We start from the raw sequence: 21,854 nt of genomic DNA on the forward strand, positions 1-21,854 counted from the left end.
TGGGTTTGTTTGGTAGCTCGGCAAAAAAAAACATCATGATGATAGCTTTTGCAAATGGCACAGCATCTTCGGCGTCGCGACGACATTTCGCATGAGTCGGCTCCGTGGATGTGACTTTTTCGCAATCCGTTCGGGATGTGTTGTGCTGCCATTCTTTTTGCTTCAACAAACACGTCTAGTGCTTGTCTAACCCTAGTCGAGAGATTCGGAGAGCGCTGATGAGTTTTTTTTTGCTGTTGTTTGGCTTAAGCTTCGCTCAGGACGATTGCGATTGGTACACCCAAACAAGAAAGGGCTGGCAGAAAATGTCGTGCCATGTGAGCAGCACACGCACATTTTTGCTATCCTCACTAGGGTGTACCACAGCAGTCTGGACATCACTGAATTTATCTGAACCAATCTCGCGCACGTCAGCGGTTTTTGGGGCCTGACGTTCGCGAGACGCGGGATCAGAATGAATTGGAATGAATTAAAAAATGTTTACGAGTAAAAATAAATCTTCTGCCTTTCTGCCAGGGCCGGACGACGTGGCGGTGCTGACTGTGGCCAGACAGACAGACGGTCGTCGGCCAGACGGTGGGGAGAAGCGGTCAGGCCGGCAATGTGTGGCTTAGAAGAGGAGACACCTCTAAATCTTCTCCCAGAAGCCAAACAAAATTCACCGATCGAATGGAAACCATTTGGCATTTTATCACACTCGACTGTTTTCATGCTTTTGGCTTTTGTGTTTCGATAATTTTTCATCATCTGGTCCCGATACGATCCGCGCGCCGTGCCATGGTAATAACCCTTCACCGACTGGCTACGGGGGGGGAATGTGTGCTCCGAAAATAGAGAATCTTTCGGCAAGATTCCGGAGACCGTGTGCGCGGCTCTCGAGTGTGGTGAATCTGTCTAATGATAGATTGGGTTCGCCCTATGCGCGCCGAACTTTAAAAAACCGTACACTCTCAACGTAGCAGGCCATCAACTCTGGTGATGGTGGTCTGACGATCGTTCGTTAGGATGATCTAGTAGGCAGGGCTGCTAAGACCTTTGATCGTGAGATGGTTTGCCGTAAGAAAACGAAGCCAGCTTCGATGGTTACGCAAATACCGCACGACGAATCCTCTAGTTGCAAATGATTACAAATTCTCAAAGAATCCTTCTAGGAAGCTGGAATACAAGCAATTTATTGCGTCATTCGCGCGTTGGAATTCCACCGGTGGGTTTGCAAATCACCTGCATTTTTACTGTCAATGTTGATTGCATACTGATTAGCACCTTGTCATCCTTTGCAGAGCAATTATCTCCCGCTTGGAGGTGCTCGCAGTTTCACCGGAATCAACCGTGACCGATCTTCAAAGCGAGTATCGATTACTGCGTGAATTAATGGCACCGTGAGTGGGTGCCGTGATTAAAAATGCGGTGCACGATTGTAATTGTTGTACTCTGTTGAAGGGCAGTTAAGTAGTGCCATCTGCATATTTTAATCATTACGTGTCCGCTGGAATTCCTCCAGTTCTATATAACAAGTCGATGAGCCATCAGCGTGGACTAATTGAACTTGATTCGACTTATCACTTTGTTTTGTATCGCGTGATTCATGGCACGATCACTGGAATCGATGTTACTTTATCGCAAATATTCAATCGTGTGTGACCTACAACAAGCTAAGAAAAGTCGCTAGCCCGACAATAAAATCGCTTATCCAGCAATCGTGCAAATAAAAAAAACCTTTATATTTAGCGGTATTGGACGCCGTGGTCAAAATGGCTAAAAAATCACGGTTAATTACACGGTCAACCAGCAGGCGCTGGGGCAGGTGCAAACCCCCTTAAAAGTTCGATCACGTTCCCCGCGCCTACTGCCTACTGCTATCTATCCGTACACAATCGACCCCGTTTCGAGCACTTTTCGGCGTCCCGTCCCACCTGTTGCACTGCTCGTCTCCGCGATTTGTTCTAGGCCTGCCTGATGGTCGTGGCCGTCTTGGTTTGCTTTTTTCGCGTCTATTTACCGTCGTTCCGACGGGGCTGTCTGGCGGCAGTTTGAAGAAGACGAATGCATTTCGTTGGCCACGGCGGGCAGACTCTTATTGTTTGTTTATTTATGTCTTGGGGAAGAGCAGAATTTTGAATTAGGCAGGTACACTGCTCGTTGACGAGACACGGAACGTGAAGGGAAAGTATAAGATAAACCATGTTTTTTCCACCTTGCGCTGTAAGGTTTCGAGATTTCGTGGAGTTTTGTTTAGAAAAATAGGTAGAGAGAGAGAAATCTCAGCACAATGAAACGGTGTTAACCGGCACGCTCGGGAACATCTGTCCCGTTGTGACAGGTTTCTGTCTGGTTTCCCGTGATGTTAAGTAGTATTTGATTAGCGTTTAGCTAATTGGATTGTATAACTTTTGATGACTCGAATTCTGTTGTTTGAAATAGCACTTCAGACATGACACTTTTTGTGAAATTGTTTAAGGTGAAGCCGTTGATCATTTTAGAAGAAAATTAATCATCACTATAAAAAATTGAGTATTAAATTCAATTTAACGAATTTCAGCACCAAAAGGAATCAACATGTGCCGGTTGTTGCCTTCTTGAAGACACTGAAGGAATTTTTGATCTAAATAAATGGTGCTTCAAAACTTATATAATTTTGTGGCACAGTCATTAACGTCCTAGTTGGCAATCATTGATTAATGACGATTTCCATAACTTTACATGGAATGGGATAATCGTTACCAAAAGGAATCAGCATGTGTAGGGCACTATTCTAAACAACTTGTTGAAGGAATTTTGTCAAAACATTGAAAGCGACGCAAAATTTATATCTTTGAAGGAAAAATCATGACAATGATGGAAGTCTTCACGTTAAGTTTCATATCTTTAAAGCTCAAGCTAAAGTAGGTTATCTGTTCAACATCAGCCGCAAACAAAGCAACCAAGGGGGTGCCCAGTCAGCAGCATGCTTGTTGATACAAACATTCACCAAAAGTCGGTGCATCCTAGATCGCCCTTCCGGGAACGAGCGGTCCGAAGTGCGCTTTTCTCCACCAGCAGAAGCGAAAACCACGATTGCTCAATGTTTACAATGAGAAAATGCACAATTACGAAAATTGTTGAATGTTTATTTTTCGCGTCGCAACAAGCATGCTTGTGTGAGTTACGTACCTCGGCCATGTGTTGAGTTGAATACTGCGAGGGAAAAATAACAGCCAACTCGAGAGGAAAACAAGAAACATTCAAAGTATAAACAGGTATCTTACCATATCATAAGGCGAATGCAAAAGTCCGACTCCTTTAGTGGCGGTATGCAACTGGTACAAGATCATTTACGTCACCGCTGCATTTAAGTCTGCGTCGATTGCGAGAAGCCTGCTACCATTGGCTTGCAGCTTACTTGGATCGCGTTGGTTCTTTGGAACTGGGAGTGCCGCGCACCAATTCTCGCCAGTCGTAAAACTTAGATTAATTTTCTGCTCCTACGACCCGATCGATTAAAATGGAGCACGAGCCTTAAAACGCCTAAAAGTCTCCCCAGATTTTGAAGGTCCGATAAAAACTCGTTTTTTTACGATTCCCGCTGTCTTTGGATATGAATATTTAAAAACCGTTTCGCATGGGATCTCCGCCGCTTCTGCAATCCCGGTTGATGTGCCACGTAGTCGGTCAACAACGGGGCCGCCTCCGGGGGTTGTTGTCATCGTCATTATCTTTTGGTGTAATCATTCGCAGCATCTCTTTGGTCCTTTGGTCCAGCGAACTGATACCGAGAACTGGTCCCAGGATAAACGAAACAAAAAGTTGTCTTGCCCCATCGGGGGGCAACTTTTTGGTCACAGGTTGGTCTCGGGGCTGAGATTCAAGTTGTGGCTTTTGCGCGTTGTTTCCTCCTGCTATGATGTCTTGTTCCAGGAGTGGCGTAACACCGAATCAAAATTGACCGCTGGAACGGAGAACGTTCTCTCGTTGATTTTATGGAGCCCGTCGGGGATCATTATCGAGTGCTCCTTAATCCCTGAAACTGGTTTCTGGTCACCCGGGGTTGGCCCAGCCAGTGGGCACTCCCGCTGAGTAGCTGTTGAAGTGTTTTATCTTTATTTCTGAGCACAAAGAGCTGTTTTGATCCTAGTTAACGTCAACTACTCAATTCTGATTTATTTTACGAGCATAATTAAAGTTTTGTGATATTTTTCTATAAATGAAAGCAAAATACTCTCAATTCTTTTTTTAATGGTCATCCATGCGTCGTCAAACGCAAACATCGGAACAAATCTCGTGTCAGATCATCGAATGTAAACAATTCAAACCCAAAACAATCACTCTACGTCGTCGTGTCGATTGTGATTGTCTTCCCTGTTCATTTTATTATCGAGGGATTTTATGCGCATACGTTACCATTAAACCTCAGGGAGTTTCTTTGTATGGTAATGAAACGTTCTACCTTTTTGTGTATGGGGTAGAAGGTGTACCCAGCAAAATAAACATTTAATTAGTCTGTACCTCGCGGTACACCCAACGACTAAAACCGTCGAATGAAACTGTCCGAGCAATTAAGCCCGCTGAAAACATTTGTAAAAATGAACCGGCTCGTTCTGTCGACGAATGTTTTATTGACAAAAGCACCTTTAATGTTGCATTGTTTACTAATTATCTCCAGTCAATGAAGTAATGGAAACGGTAATTTCCTTGTGTTTTGTTGTCTTCGCCATGTGTTTGCTCACGTGGTCAATCGGTGCATGCACGCGCCAGCAAAATTCTGCATCAATCACATGTGCCTTGGAATGTCAAAGGGCACGCGGAGCGCTCCCCTGATGAATGGCACAGTGTGTCACAGACAAATGAACCTTGTTCTGGGGACGATGACGACAACGAAGTCGACGACAGTTGTAAGGATTAATTTACGATTATTTCGTCGTTTTTCAACGCGCTGGATTCTTTCGTGACGGCGGGCTTGGATTTCATTTTAATGACCTGCGCGTCCCCAAACAAAGAACTAATTTTAGTAAATCACAGCAGGCCTGAGTAAACAATAACCACCAACACCAGCTCAAAACAATGAATGCAACCTCTTTATGAATGTGTGTCGGCGGTCGGTTGATACCGCTATCCAGTGGCGTAGAGAGTGAAGACCGCGGCCATAGAATCTGGATCGACCCTTTCGCTTGGACTATTTCTCAAAATAGCTGTTTGTTGTGGCGGGAAATGGTGCAACGCGCAGCGCATATTAAGAAAACAGAGAAGGGGAGATAGTTCACAGCATTATCAAATCTTTCAATTGTATGAAAAATGGCCTTCTCCAGAGGATAGTTTATATTCTTTTCTCAAGGGTTACTTAGATGACCTGTTTTGGACTCTGGATAGCGATAGTCACAGCCTGCTTGATCGCTGTCATGAGTGAGGCCTGCTTAGATCTCGAAGAGTGATAAAAACTAGTTAAAAATGAATTCCTTAGAAAAATAAGCAGGAAGAAAACTTCATCCCCAGGATACCTGCCAAGGTGTTGTCCTCTGTGTGATGATTAATGTGTGTAAACAGTCAACCTCTCGGGTGTACCTGGAATCGGGAGAAAACGGAAAGTGTCTTAGGCAAACATGAGGTTATTTATTAGAACAACAAAACTCGGTATAATCCCATAACAAAGCATCACGTGTTCGGAGAAAAGGGCACGACTTCCTCTTCCTCGAGACCGAATCTTTCTCGCGTAGTTCGAAACTTGTACTGGAAACAAAATCAGAACCTCCAAATCCAGTGTTTGAAGCTGCAGGCACGAAATAGAAATTATATGCTGCGGTTGTGCTGCGGATAACCCCCGAGAACTCCGAGAGACAGCGGTACTAGGTTATTGAGAATCGCTGTGCTCAATCTTATGATTTACAGGCGAAATTTATGAATATGATAACTGAGCAGCTTAAAATCTTAAAGTATCGAGCTCGCAGTGTGCAGCGCGGGCCACAGAAACCAGCCAGCCAGCCAACACAGATTTTATGGGAGTTGTTGTGTGTCCCCTCTTCAGGCCTCTCCACGGGGTGCCTGCGCAGCGCAGTGTCAGGCCTCTGAGCGCACAGAGAGAATGATAGAGGTTAAGACACGCTGCTCATGTGTGGCACGATTTGGTTGTGGTTGTGGCTTGATTAGGGTTGTTCAGTTTTACAATGATTCAATGGTTATCAGAAGTATTCGTTAAGAAATCTGTAGATTTTTTGCTTACAGGGCCGACATCAACATAAACTACTCGATGTTGGGTACTCTGCTATATTTCTGTGAGTCACTTGATTTTCGAGTTTAAAAAAAAATGATTAAGGAAATCAATGTTACAAAGCAAACCATGAAGGCAAAAGAACTACAAAATAAAGTGCTTTTAGTTTTGAACATCCCAGTAGGTTGTAGGTTTAAGTCGTACTCTCTTTCTCTCCTTCGTACGACAACGAGACACAGTTAGCATAAAATGAAAATAAAATTCAACCAAGAAGACTAACCCAAGAAGCGGAGAAGACAACCAAAACAAAAGGAACGAAGAAAAGCTTTAAAACCGGTTATTTCAGTTTGTTTTTACTTCGAGTTTTCTTGCTTCGCCCTCACTCTCTTGTACTGCACACTTTATCCTGTCCTATCCTATACACACAACTTCCATCTGATATAACATAAAACTTGATTCTCGGAGCTCCCACAAAGTTCGTTGAAACACACGGACTGGCAACACCGCCCTAACCAACAGTTGGGTCACCTCACTCTCCTTGGTTTCCCGGAGCATTGGTAGCCATTGAAAAGGGGGAAAATTGGTTGATCGAGGGTCCTAAACATAATTGATTCGTCAATTTTCTAATTCTTGACTTACAAAACACCAGGGAAAGGCAATCAAAAGTCAAGAGCAGTAGATGTTCTTTGGAAATTTAAAAGCCGACCCTCCTTATTTGTATTGGGACGCCTCTGGTCAGTAGCACAGAACTTGTTTCGCTGGAAACCGTTGAGTTTTACCTCTTTGTCTTGTCAGAGCGTCGCTCACTTTCTTCTAAAGGCCTTTACACACTGATATGTGACCGCGCGGGAACGAACGGTTTGTGACTCTGATGAATATTACATTACCAAGTGAGCGGTACATTCCGTGTCAGAGCCTTCTGGGACCGCGTCGTCGCCGCCTTAGTCCACGGACCCTAACATTTGCTCCGACCAAAACACGCGACGAGGCCTGCTGAGGTTTTGATTTGTTTTACCACACGTGTGTTTTTGGGAATCGCGCGAGCACACCAAGCAGTCCAAATGGAATTGACCTTTTTTGTTGGTTTCGGTCGTATGTGACCTGGTTTAAAGAAAATTCACTTTTTCAAAGCGATTGCATAAAATTGTCTCTCGAAGCAGCTCAAAGTTGTTACAGATTGAAACTGGAAACCAGACCGTTGCGGTTGACAGTTCGATTCGCGGTTTCCTGCTCGACAACATCTTAAGTATCGGTTACTTGCGAAAAGTCTCCTCTCCGCTCACTCGCGGTCTCTCTCTCTCTCTCTGTACGGACGGTTCCGTCGCCCCTCCAGTCCGATCTTTGGAACCGGTATCAGATTGCATGTGGCTTAACTCTGCGAGAAGACCCCTGAAGGTATAAAAAACTGCACTGGATAATAAATCCATTTGACTGTCGTAAGCCTGCATGGATCCGCTCCGGGGACGACGCTCCAGAACCAGACACTTTCCTTCCGTTTGGGGATCGTCGTGATACGCTTGGGAGACGCCTGGACGGGAAAGACAATGAAAATTGGATAAACGATTGGGTGAGCCCGGAAGGGGTCACTGAACCGGTGTCGCGAGACGTTTTGCGATCGCCCTAAGGGGTTGGTGTCCTCGCTTGACCGCACTTGAAGTTCCCGTCATGAGTGGGAACGCGCTGTTGCCGAGTTGTCATTTCCCACCGTAAGCCATGCTGTCAACACATTACACGCTCACGAAGATAACCCAAATCTTGAGTTCAATCTGCTTTTGCTGCATGGGCGTTGAGCGCCTTTTAGAGAACGCTCTTGAGAGCAACCGTTCTCAAGCGCCATTTTGCGTGCAACAATTTGGCTAACAGTTATAGTAATTTTCGGTAGCTCGGAAGAGCTTTATCTAAATCATGGTTTGATGTGCAAATTGAAACGAACAGCCAAAAAACAACAACAAAGATTAACCCAAAAGTGGGAGAGTATAATCAAGCACTTAATCATAGAGGCGTTCGTGTCGCTGTGCTGGCGGAAAAAGGCGAAAGAAAACACGGGGTTAAGTATCATCCATCTGTCTGTCTGACTGACTGACTGACTGTTTGGTTCGATTGTGTCTGGCAATTACGGGGTTTAGGCCATTGTAGGTGGATCAGTGCGAACACGGTGTGGGGAAGCTCTCTAAGTCGCCAACGGAATTTTACAACGTTGCGTTTGGCGTCCGGTAAATCAAATAGACAAGCCCCAAAAACAGTCACTTCAAGTAAATATTTTGGTACATGTCTCTGTCTGTTTCAAGTAGCAAAGCACCGATTACCTGCCAATTAAGGATCGATGATTTAAGCGGAGATGACACGACACTAATTACGCTGTCGATTAACGGATTCTTGTTTTTTGCGCATCATACGTCATTTTTTTAAGCGCATTTGCTTGGAATTTTGTATAAAAACACATCCCTACTGTTAGATGCTTTCTTTTAAAGTTTATCTTACCTTTGACATTTACTTACCTTCAAAATTAAACGTAACGCAAGCAAGGTAGACAAACTTAAGGTAAAGTAAAGTCAGATGTTGATTTAATACTTATGATTGCTACCGCTGTTTACCCATGAATTAAATATCAACAAACTGATCAAATTAGTCAGAATAATGAATCACTTCCGCGTCGGTTGAGATCTATTTCTGTTCAATTTCCGAACGATACCACGTTGCTGCTGTGCATCAATTCATGAAAATCAGAAAAAATGATAATTTCGGCAATCGATCTTTGAAAAACTCTCCGTTCATTGGCACGCGGTTACAATTCGGCCGGAATGTTGACCACTTTCTAGCTTGCGTCACATTTTTGTTTCGGTGTTATCCAATTGGTTGTTCACCGTTTTTTGAACGGCTTGTTGTTGTTTTTTCTTGGTGCATCGTGCCCGTATTTGTTTCAGCGCGTTTTCGTTAATTTGGACTTGATTTTACAAAATTGCCAATTCGACACTTTGTTATCACTTGGGAAAGAAAGAAGCGTTATGTCAGCGTTGAACGTCTTTATCACCTGATCGTTTGCAAATGTTATATCACTGCAATCGGGGGAAGAAAATTTGAACTAATCGAATGAATTGATTTGCAATACGTAATGCAATGAGGTGTGCCGAGCTAACATTACTTGCCCTACCTTTTCTGGTGTTAGCTTTGTTGTGTCAAAGTTTACTATTCTAGAGATGAGCATTTGTCAACCACAAAACTGGAACCTCTCGCATAAAACTTCCATTTTCTGGAACTCATCTCAGCATCCAAAGCTGGATTAAAACGTGCCTCTACGTTTCAGACCTGTAATACTTAAGTGAGTCGAAATTTACTTCAAGTCGTTCAAGACCTGTTCAAAAACAATTACAGATCCTCACTCTTTCTGCAGTCGTGATCCCCGGGGATCAACTCCTTCCTGGCTGAATTCTGTAGCATCATCTTAACCTTAAGCGTAGTTTTAAATACCCTCGCTCTCTCTCTCTTGGCCGATCTGGATCGTGGCGTTTTAATGCACCTCCCTTCACCATCATCCCGGTCGAGCACTTAATTTCAATATTCATGAAGTCTTTCCGGTGTAACCCGCTCCTCCGTCTAGCTCCCGCGGGCCCTTTCGCAGCCATGAAAAACACGTTTTTTATCCTCCACGATCGAGCGTGCGCGCGCTCCCCCCAAGAAGAGTGTCGGGAGTGTGCTTGGGGAGGGCCGTACCAGATCTAGAGCGCTCTCAAGATCCGACCAGCATACACCCATTATGATCCATTTTTTCCACTCGTTCACCTCGAGATCTGAGTACAGAGAGTCGGCGATTTACCTGGAGTGGTGGGATGCTGGACCGTGCAAGAAGTTTAAGAAAGAAACGTTGAGCAGCGTGGCGAGCAGAACACGGCAGCGTTTGGTTGATCTGAATCAGTAAATTTAAAAATACATCCACACACAGGTGCGATGGAAAGGAGGTTTGGAGCGGGTGCCCGTCACTGCCAAGGGGAGGCGTTGTAATCGATCGTTTGTTGCAAATTGAACTATTTTTAGCGGTGAGTCTGTGTAATTTCAAGAAATAGTGCAAAAGATCGTTGCGTACAAGGCGGGAATAAATTGTAGAAGGGGTTTGAAAAAAATAATTACCTTAAATTCGTAGCCGCCCTACCGGATTGGATTGGTTGACCACCGAAACCTTTTTGGCCCATTATTGCCGAAACAATAAAGTTCAGCTGTTGATCGAGCCACGTAGTCCAGTGGTAACGCTTCCGCACGTAAGCGGTAGATCGGGGTTCAAATCCCGGCTCGGACCAACACAACTGGTGATCTTTTCCCTTCTGGAACCGATTGCTTAGTAAAGGGAAGGTAGTGTATCGTCACAAACTGGACCTTATCACGACACCTTAGGGAGGCGACCTTGGAATGTTAAAATTAACCTTAACATGTTAACATTAAGTTGAGAATGAAACTGCCACTGAATCCGCTTTGTAAATGCCGGCCCCGATACTCTTTAAGGGTGTTCCCCTCAGGAACTGGGAAAGATTTACTTTTTTTTACCCATGTAGTACCCATAAAACCTTCCCAAACCCAAGCCAATTTATTATCGTAGTTCTGTACGATTTTTTGGGACCTTAGCCGGTCACGATCCGGTCTGGTTTAATAGCCCTTGTGCCAATAAAGCTGCGCGTGCACAGAACAAGTACCATTCCACTTAACAACTATCATCTGGAGGATCTTGTCGCCGCGACTAAATTAGTGTGTCCTTGCAACCATGTGCGGGTAATTTGTTGACCAGTCTGGCTAGGAGGCTGGCTGTTAATGGAGTTTCGTGGGGCTTTAACACCCTTCGATCCAAGTAGGCAGATACAGAGTAGTTTTACTTGTATAGACGATGAAAACTCGGGTTGAATCCACAAAATCCCAAGAATCATCCAAAGCTTTAAAAAAATCCTACCTGTGAACTTTATTTCGCTGAGTAGGCTATGACTAATGCTGTCCACAAGCCGGCCAATCCGGGCAGCAACGCTTCCTTTGTTTCAGCGTTCTGCTTTGCGCGCCCGCGCCCGTTCGAAAAGCCATCCAATTTGGAGCACCTCTCCCGCTGGACGACGACTCGGGAGTTTCGGAGCTTGATGAGTAAGCAAAGTTGCGCTTTTATTTGCTTGCGCAGATCGAGAGCACGAAAGTGTGCTTAAAGCTTAGCGCGAGGGTGCCCTCGATCGTGAGATAGATGTTACTGACTTTTAGCGATTGTGCGGGGTCCATAGATGGAGTTCAGGGTGAACTTTTCCGAAGCGGAAGGCGAGTCACGCTTCTCGCGAGAATCCCACTGTCACTTTCTATTTTCTTGAAGATGCTTGCGCACGACGACGCGACTAGTCATGGGATAAGTTCTTCCATCAACCGCAGACGACTTCATGGTCGAAGCCGAATTTGATTTAAGGCCCGTGATAAATTTTAGTACGGCTCAAACCGAAAAAAATAACACGAGCTTTAATGTTATTCTTTTTTTCTCTCTCTCTTTTCCAGGTAAGTCCAAGGACTCGATTTGTGTGCAAAGATGACGTACCGTGTTCTACGCGAGCGCAAAAAAATCGCGTTGGCTGCTCCGGTGGCAGTTGGCGGTGAGAATATGATTTGCAAACGGTGCTGGTGCTGGTGAACGCTTGCGTGGGACTCGAGGGTTTGCCTTTTTTTGTGGACCCGTAGCGTGGAGCAGGTTTTTTGCCCGTCAAATCACCAGCTTGGCCGGGTGCAACAGGTAGTAGTTTGCCATATTTGGTGATCGTGACCATAACCGATTTTTGTTCAGTTTGGGGCAGTTTCCGTTACGCTCTAAGCTCAATTATGATAAATGGGTCTCTTTCAACAGTCTTGTTACCGTGGTGGAGCATGTCAGAAAACACTTTCACTTTTGCCGATCCAAGCAATCTGGTACTTAGCATATCGGCGATTGCTACGATTTGGTGGCAGTAGCCAATAAACCGCACCATCCGAGCAACTACAATGATCTCAGGTGGCCATGAGCGCCAATGGATAAAGAAAGTGATGATAATTTCTAATAATGCCAGGCCTTCAACTCGTGATCTTCGCGTAACCGGTTGCGCTCAAGTGTTCAATTATTTCCGGGTGAGCTGATGTAATAGAGCGCAAGAATAGGATGGATTTGTTGAAGATGAGCCGGGTAATTCCTATAATTAACGCAGGGTTGTAATTTCTTGAAGATCAATTGAGCGTAAATTATGCAAGTACGGTAGCATTGTGCTGTCTAAAATGTGTTTACGATAATCATCAGTGTAAGAAAGGATGTTTCCATCCCTTTTTCAGGGTGATTTGATCTAGAAAGAATAGTCATTTCCTATCTTGATCTTTTTAACCCTATTCCAACCGTGTTTTTGACAAGTAGCTTACCTTACCTTGAATATATTGAGCTTCAAGCAAAACCAAAGTTATAGTATGCTGCCAAAACAACAGAAAATTAAAAAAAATGTGGACATTGTGAACAAAAGCAAAAATTCACTCAAATATGATTTAAAAACAATTTCCTTATTCGTCACGCAATTTCTCGCTCGCATCCAACATTGCCACAACAAGACACAATTTGAGATGGCTGCAGTAGATAATGGTCACCTACATGTGAAATAAACCCCCCTAATGACATCTGTCGGGCCACCATTTGTACCTGATGTCTTTTGGTGTCCCTTAAAATGTAAAGTGAAAACATTTGTTCCCGATCTCAACCCCGTAATTGTCCACCTTTGGCTCTATCACATACGTTAAAAAAATCCTCTTTTGTACAAAGAACGGAGGTAGGAGAAGAAGTATACACGAGCAAAAGTTGAACAAAGCTGCCAAAATTGCTGTTTTGTGGCAACCTCTCAACTCTAAAGCCCCTTGTTTAGTAAATGGTGGCGGTGCTACGAGGTTCAACTTGCGGACAAATAATAACACATGTACGTTGATTTGCCAACTGACCAGCGCGAGGCTGTGTGCTAGGTCCGTGCAACCCAAGGGTCACTTCAAGAGGTCGGTTTATGTTGGTAACGCGAGAGGTGTGTACACACATGCAGACCACAATGGTTCACGACGCCCGTGGGTATGACGCAATAGATGGTTCTGCGATATGAGCGAGTTGTGAAACTTGCAAAATTGTAAGCTCTGGCATTCACAAAAAAGGCAAACTAAAATTCTTTGCTTTTCCCGAGGATTGCAATACTGAAAACTATCTAATTCTAAAAATATATTGAGAAGACAAATCGTTTAGAAAAAGTTCAACTTTACATAGATAACCATCCCAACATAGCACAGGGATCAAAACAAAACACTTCGTTCGACCGTAGATTAACAAATCATAAACTCCATTAAAATTAAACGACCCAATTTATATTTCCATTCGTCGTTGACACACGACCACGTTTGGGCCACGAGGATCGAAGATTTACCACACGAACTGCCCCAAACATCGTATATCATCGTCGTCGTCATCATCTTTGTCACTGCGTAACGTCATGATTCGAAATCCGGACACTTAGTACCATATTATTTTTGTTATAGCTGGCAAAAAATCATGTAATGAGTTGGAAATGTAGAAATATCATCAGGATTTAGTATAAACAGTCAGTTTTAAGAGAATGCATGCAAAATATGTCTTTTCTAACAATTTTTCATCAGAATTTGAAAACTAAAATGACTTGTTGTGCTTCGAATCCCGGACACTGTTAAAAGCTGATTCGAAATCCGGACACTTTTGCTTCGAATTCCGGACACTCGATTTTGTTTATGAATCTCACAAATTTGGACTGAAATGTTAGTGAATGGCATTCTTTAGGTCACAAATAAGCTGTTAACATCAAAACAATCGATAGTTTATATATAAATTAGCTAGAATTAAGGAAAATCAAAACCATAAATTTCTGCTTTGCCTTCCCGGTGCTTCGGACGCCTATGAAATATTTCCGTTGAAATGTTTCGCATTTCTGGTAAACTTATAATTTTATATTATTTAATTGTTTTGGCATTAACTACAGCGTTCAACTAAACTTTAAATGAAAGTTGATGTTAGAATTCATCAAATAATACAGTTTTGACATTCATGATGCGAACTTATATCCAAATAATTGATAAAACAAGTTGAAGTGTCCGGGTTTCGAAGCGTCCGGGAATTCGAATCATGACGTTATTAGGCGATCACCCTAAGCCCCTCCAACTTTCGCGGAACACACTCCGCCGGTTAAGTAACCGTTTTGGGGTATAAACATATGGACGCGTGACTGTGCGGAGGAGTTCGCGCGCAAGTTTGGAGGGCGCTCGTTTCCCGCCTACTATACGGCTGGGTCGTCTTCAATTCCGTTCGTCGTAAATAGTCGACTTAAAGTCGACATCAGCCGCTGGCGCCTGCCTTTCTCGATTAACTTCTTTCTACCAACTCCCACGGAACGTACAGTGGAGTCTGCGGCGATGAGTATCAGTGCCATTTGAATACTGGAATAAGATAAGATGGACAGTTTTAAAAAAGCGATATCAATTAGCCGAGAGTTTTGCGGCTGCCTTGTTAGAATGTTGAGAAACGGGCGCCTACCGCCAAGGCGGAAGTCAACGAACCTCCCAAGACGCTGGTGCCTACGGAGCCCTTTTGTCGGCACCAGCGCTGCCAAAGATCAGAGCGAAGAAATAGCAAGAATCGAAGATAAATATTGTTATTACACCCTATCTTTTATTGTTTGATAATCGGGTCTAGCCATGTGTCTTCCGATCCTCCTGCCTCTTCTTTTGGTTGCCGACAGCCCCCGGTTTGTTTGTTATTGCGCCGCCCAACAAGTTCCAATTTGACATAATTTACAATATCCTGTGTTTACCCGGGGTCGAAGTAAGCCACGGCAAGTAAGGGTGCATTCAGAGTGGGCGCTACTAGCGACGCGACGCGACTTTGACAGGTGAAGCGACTGCGAGAGACAACGCGCGACTCGATTTCCGCCCCAGAGTGGACGCGACTTAAAGCGACGCGACTGGGGGAAAAACAAACATTCAAATATATACAAAACTAGTTCAAGTTGTGTCAAAAAATGGATTCAGATTCTGACGACGATTTTTGTGCCTCTGAAGCGGTGAAATACGTTATTCTCAACTCGGAAAAAAGGTTTGGGATTCACCCAATTAACCGAGAACGCGCGCAATATGGGTATCCCTGATGTAGATTTTTTTTATTGTCATCCTCTTACCAAAACAAAAATTAAAATGGTGAATTGGACATCACTTTCATCCAAGTGTCGAACTCTAAAATTGTTTAATTAAAACTTAAATGCTCATAACTTTTGATAGGGATCTTTAATGTTTTGGAATGGTTGGAAATGTTTTTTGCCATTTTTTCGGTTAAGGATATTTTTCAGAGAAATTATGTATTGACTTTTCTTTCAATTGTAATTCAATTCAATTTTATTGCAATTCAATAGGTTACATTTCAAACAACCTCTTTCTTTGAATATTGATTCAGTTAAACATTGTTGTTTCCGTCAATACTGTTTCCGTGGGAATACACATGCTCCAGAACAACACTCTGCATTTTCATTCTGCAAAGCAGTTTTTGCTCGGGATCCAGCTTTCGGAGATGCGGCAGAAGGCTTTCAAGAAAAGCTTCGTCTTCATCTCGCTCTTTTGAAGCCACCTTTCTTTCCAGCAGTTGTAGCTTTTGGTTTCGATGTCAATCAGCCGTGCCACATTGTTGTCTTTGGACATTCTCTTTTCTTTGGGGGGGGGCTTGGCCCAACTGGACTGCCTGATTCGGCAGGAGGCGGATTTGGAACCTCGAACGTATCTTCCGCACTTTCGTCAAGGTGCTCCTCTTCGTACGCGCACTCATTTTCTTCGTTTTCCTCAGGCTCTTGTTGGTTCACCGAATTTCCCGATTGTAGATTGCCACTCATTTTCCTTGGCCGCATTTGGTCACGCACGAATGCCATGCTTTTAAAGTGGGCCCAGGTCGAATAATTTTGGTCTCCGTCCGCGGCGTCTCCAGACCGTGCTTCTGGGATTTTCTGCAATTCACGTCGGTAAATATCGCGCAAAGCCTTCCACTTCTTCCTGAGAATGTCAACAGAACCTATAAGAGAGGATTGTTTGAAGAATAAAAAAAAATATTAAAGAATGACAATACTCCGATAACGTTTCAAAAGCACCATGTACATAGCTTTTGTCTGAGACGTAGCGCTATATGAAATGTTAGTGTAGAATTGATCATTAATAGTATCCAGATTTTAAGCGAAGATGGCGTAACGAATGGTGCACGCCCGGAATGTCAAAATCGCTCAGTGGTACCAAAAAGTGTGGTTGTCATGCCATGGCACACTTTTTTTGTAATGTTGGTCCCATTGCGTGATTTTGACATTTCGGGCGTGCACCATTCTTTACGCCATCTTTGTTTAAAAATCTGCATACATTCTTTTCATTTTTAACATTTTATAAGTCGACAATTCGGACAGAAACAATTAAAAAACTAACTTAATCCACCTATGTGGTTGGTGCCTTCCTCACTCGTTACCAGAAGATCTCGTTACGCAAAAGATCAGGAAATGATTGATATTTATTATCAAACTTGGTTATTGGTAAGGAAACAATTACCAATAAACCAAAATACTGACTTAAGTCGTCAAAACTTGATACAGGGTTGCCAGACAATTAATATTTTGGACTCGTTTGGAAGGTATTTTGAATAGCTATCCAATGATATGTCGGATTGTTGATCTGGACAATGTTTTCATACACATAAGTGAGATCCGGCTTCCAAAAAGAACATCAATATCATTTTAGTGGTCATAACTCGAGACAGGGTTGCCAGATCTTCAATGTTGTGAGCTCGTTGGAAAGGTCTCTCGATTACCTAACCAATGATGGATCAGATGATAGATCCGGACATTGTTTACATACATTTAAGTGAGATCCGGCTTCAAAAAAGTACATAAATATCACTTAAGTGGTCATAACTCGAGACAGGGTTGCCAGATCTTAAGTGTTGTGGACTCGTCGAAAAGGTTTCTCGATTACCTAACCAACGATGGGTCGAATGATGGATCCGGACATCGTTTACAAACATTTAGGTGAGATCTGGCTTGAAAAAAGTGCATAAATAGCACTTAAGTGGAAATGTCTCGAGACAGGGTTGCTAGATCTTCAATGTTTTGGACTCGTTGGAAAGGTTGTTCAATAACCTAACCAACTATGGGTTGGATGATGGATCCGGACATCGTTTACATACATTTAAGCGAGATCCAGCTTCAAAAAAGTACATAAAAAGTACTTAAGTGGTCATAACTCGAGGCAGGGTTGCCAGATCTTCAATGTTTTGGACTCGTTGGAAAGGTCTTTCGATTACCTAATCAACGATGTGTTGGATGATGGATCAAGACATCGTTTACATGCATAAAAGTGAGATCCGGATATATGTGAAAACACATTTTTATACATAACTTTTGAACTACTTATCAAAACTTCAAACAATTCAATAGCGATGTATGGGACCCTAAACCAAGTCGAATGCAACTGGTTTGATCAAAATCGGTTCAGCCAGTGCTGAGAAAACTCAGTGAGAATTTTGGTCACATACATACATACACACATACACACACACATACACACACACAGACATTTGTTCAGTTTTCAATTCTGAGTCGATATGTATACATGAAGGTGGGTCTTCGAGCTTTTATTAAAAAGTTGTTTTTAGAGCAGGATTATAGCCTTACCTCAGTGAGGAAGGCAAAAACTTAAACACATTTGAGCAATTCTCAAGCAAACCCGGAAATGGATTTTACTAATATTTTTGGTTTGGCTCAAACCTGGTGGGGCCTTCCTATCACAAAAAAGCCATTTTGTGTCATTGGTTTACCCATACAAATCTCCTTACAATTTTGGCTGCTGTTCATAAAAAATGGTACTTCAATATTCGAAAATCTGTTACTTTTAAAATATTTTTTTTGATTGATTTGGTTTCTTGGGCAAAGTTGTAGGTATTGATGAGGACTATTCAGAAAAAATAGGTACACGGTAAAATTTTTGGTGATTTTTTAACTAACCTTTTTTCACAAAAAATCAATTTCCCAAAATCCGTGTTTTTTTTAATATTTGAAATTATATATATGTTTTAGGGGACAAACCCCCGCATCTTTTAAGCCAATCAGAAGAATGAACCAAATTTTTGCCGACGAGTTTAGTATTTTTTTTGCAGTTTTTGTAAAAAAATAAATTTCGTACAATATGTTTTTGACGTCATTTCTTTTATATAAAATAGAATTTGCAATCGAAAAGAATTTTACGTTTTTTTAATAAGTGTGCCATTTGCAACACAAAGCCATTAAAAGTTTAATTTTGGCCGGCCCTTTTGAAATTTTAGTGTTGATTCAGGAATATTTCAAGAATGGACAATCATGGACACTATTTTAAAAATATAAAAACCTGAATTTTTCGGACAAAATTTAACTTTTGATGGATATATTTTGAAAACGGTGCACTTAATCAAAAAATTGTAATGCACTTTTCAATTACCAATTCGATTTAACATTAAAAAAATTAGGTCAATAAATTTTAAGTAAAAGATTGTTTTTTTATTACCGTACTTTAAGGTAATAAAAAAACACCATTTTTCCATGTACCTATTTTTTCTGAATAGTCCTCATCAATAACTAAAACTTTTGAGGTCTTCGGTCAATCAAAAAAATCCTTGAGAAGTAACAGATTTTCGAATATTGAAGTACCATTTTTGTATGAACAGCTGCCAAAATTGTATGGAGATTTATATGGGTGAACCAATGACACAAAATGGCCCCGCAAAGTTTGAGGCAAATAAAAAAAAAATGGTCGATTTCGTAGAGAATTGCTCATTTAAGCATTTGAGTGGTTCTCTAAGATTTCGCAAATTGGGATTTGTTATTACTTTTTTGATTTGGATGAAACTTTGTCCATACATTGTCTATTTCCAAAGTAGGAATTTTGCATCATCAGTTTTTCCATACAAGTCTCCATACCATTTTGAAGGTTGGTTATACAGTATGGGCATGTAAATTATGTAAAGTATGTAAATTCCGCAAATTTGTATTTTTTAACTTTTTGAAAAATTCGATGTGTTTTAGGGAACTAAAACACCATCTTTTGAGCCATAGCGCGTGATGGTGAAAAATCTGGTTTAGAAGATATGAGTTTTTGAAAAATATCGAATTCTTCTTTTAAGAAAATGCACCCCTGAAAAATATTTCTGAAAAGCTGAGAAATTGATTTTCTAAATTCCTGAGAGAAAATATCTCAGCTTTTCTTCTTTTCAAATTTTGATTTTGGAAATTTCACTTATTGTTTAAAAAGTTTATTAAAAAATCCGTTTGTTTTCGTGTCCATATTTTTCCGGGAAGTCCTAATCATAACCTACAACTTTACCGTAGACACCAAATCGATCAAAAATACCTTCTCAAGATCCAGAACTTCATACATTTACGTACTCATTTTGTATCACCAGCCCCCGAAATTGTATGGAGACTTGTATAGATTTTTTTTTATCATCATTTTCATGTGTGAGATCCGGCTTCAAAAAAGGGTATAATTAACATAAGCAATCATAAATTTTGATAGGGTTGTCAAATTTTCAAACTTTTAGGCTGGTTGGAAAAGTGTTTTGATAACCCATTCAACAATGGGTCGAATAATGACCCGAACATCGTTTTCATCAAAATATCTGAGATCTGGCCTAAAAAAGTGTATGAATAACACTTAAGTGCTTATAACTCTTGATAGGGTTGTTAGATCTTTAAACTTTTGGGCTCTTTTAAATACCTTTCTAAAAATGTATAAAAAAAAAAAACCCACCCTTATTACAATCTTCCGTCCTTAAGTCAGAATCGTCAAGTTAAGAAATTCATTTTTCGAGTAATTTTATAGCCTTCATCATTAAGATGATCGATTATGGTAATCGAAAAAGGAAAGACTTAAAATAACATAACTTTTAAAATTAATGCAACCGAATTTTTCACTAGAATAAATCTTATTAAAAAAAAACAATCTATGCTGTTTTGTTTAATTCATAGGTTTCTGGCCACTGGAATTTCTTACAACGCAATACATTTTTCATACCGCATCGGAGTATCTACAGCCGCAGAGATTGTTAAGGAAACATGCCGTGCGATATGGAACCACCTTCAGCCTTTGCACATGCCTCAACCAACGGAACAATCATTTTTGATGGTCGCACGAGGCTATTGGCAGTTGTGGGACTTTCCCAATTGTCTCGGCAGTATCGATGGCAAGCACATCCGGATCCAGTGCCCTCCCCAATCAGGTTCGATGTACTTTAACTAAAAAGTTTTTTTCGGTGGTCCTACAAGCCGTAGCTGATGCGAACTACAAGTTTGTTACAATTGAGGTTGGAGCTTTTGGGAAACAGAGCGACGGAGGAACATTCAGGGCATCTACTTTACATGATCTGATGAGAACCGGACAGCTCGGGATCCCCCCAGATGCTCCACTACCCGGATCCAACATTACTGCCCCATTCGTTCTCGTCGGGGATGAGGCGTACCCCCTCTTGCCAAACTTGCTGAGGCCTTTTTCCCGAAGAAATTGTGACGAAAAGGGCGAATACTTTAACGAAAGATTGTCCAAAGCTCGTAAGTGCATTGAATGCGCGTTCGGTGGTATTAATGCAAAATGGCGTATTTTGTGGAAGCCCATCGAAACCGATGTAACAACTGCTGAACTGATAACGAAAGCCATATGCGTGCTACATAACACTATTATCGACCGTGAAGGTACAGCTGAATTGTTGAGAGAAGTCGAATATTTTCAACAGCATATTAGGCCAACCCGTGCCAGACGATCTAATCCCGTGAATGTAAGCAGTGGACGAGTCGTCCGAGAGAAGTTCTCGGATTTTGTGTGGAACAATAAAATTTGAAGGTGTATCAAACTGAATTCGCGATTTATTCAGATGGAATTGATTATAGCACTCTAATAACGATACAATAAAAGTTATCTCAGTTAAAATATTTTCTTTAAAAATGTAATCCGAAAACGACATCCAGCTATTCAATGTTCTATTAGTTCAAGTCCACAACCTTTAGTTAGGGTTGTCAGATCAGAACAGACACAGAGAAATGAAATTGGTACATCGCTGTTGTACAATATATTTTTTAATGATTTTTAGAAACAAAACTTAAGTACACGTTCAACAAGTTTTACCCGATCCGGCGATGAGTGATAATCGTGGTTTCATCTCACCCTAGTTGGCCCCAGTGAGACGAGACTTGTCTGATCACGCCTTCCGTCTGATGGGAAAAAATGTTGGTCCCGGCATACCTTTTATCTACTGAAAAATTTAACAAATAATCCCATCGAACAGGTCTGCCCAATCCACGGCCCGCGGGCTGGATCCGGCCCGTTAAGCCATCTCATCGGACCCGCGACGGATCTTGAAAAATTTTCAATGACTGGCCCTTTTTTCCGTACATGAAATATTGAATAAATTAGTTGACTAAGTTGAGTGTTTGAATTAAAAAATTAATTGAATATCAAATTTTCTTATTTTAAAACAAACATTAGATAAAAATCATTTATTTTTGTTTTTTCATGGTTTTTTACTGCACTTCCTTTGAAGTTTATCTGTTTGCAGGAACATGATTTTTTTGGAATGAGTAAGCAAGGTTAGCATGAGAATTGAAAATAAAGA

General features: G+C 41.7%; 1 protein-coding gene across 1 annotated transcript; it reads right to left on the reverse strand.

The window, feature by feature from the left end:
- Window positions 1-15,851: 15,851 nt before the first annotated feature.
- On the reverse strand, window positions 15,852-16,257 carry LOC119769185 (the record flags this gene model as incomplete). The annotated part of the gene is made up of 1 exon (XM_038261093.1): window positions 15,852-16,257. A coding segment is annotated over one exon (399 nt), but the record flags the coding sequence as incomplete, so codon positions are not given.
- Between the last annotated feature and the right edge of the window lie 5,597 nt (window positions 16,258-21,854).

This window comes from Culex quinquefasciatus, chromosome 3 (genome assembly GCF_015732765.1).
Source record: "Culex quinquefasciatus strain JHB chromosome 3, VPISU_Cqui_1.0_pri_paternal, whole genome shotgun sequence".
Classification (NCBI taxonomy): domain Eukaryota; kingdom Metazoa; phylum Arthropoda; class Insecta; order Diptera; family Culicidae; genus Culex; species Culex quinquefasciatus.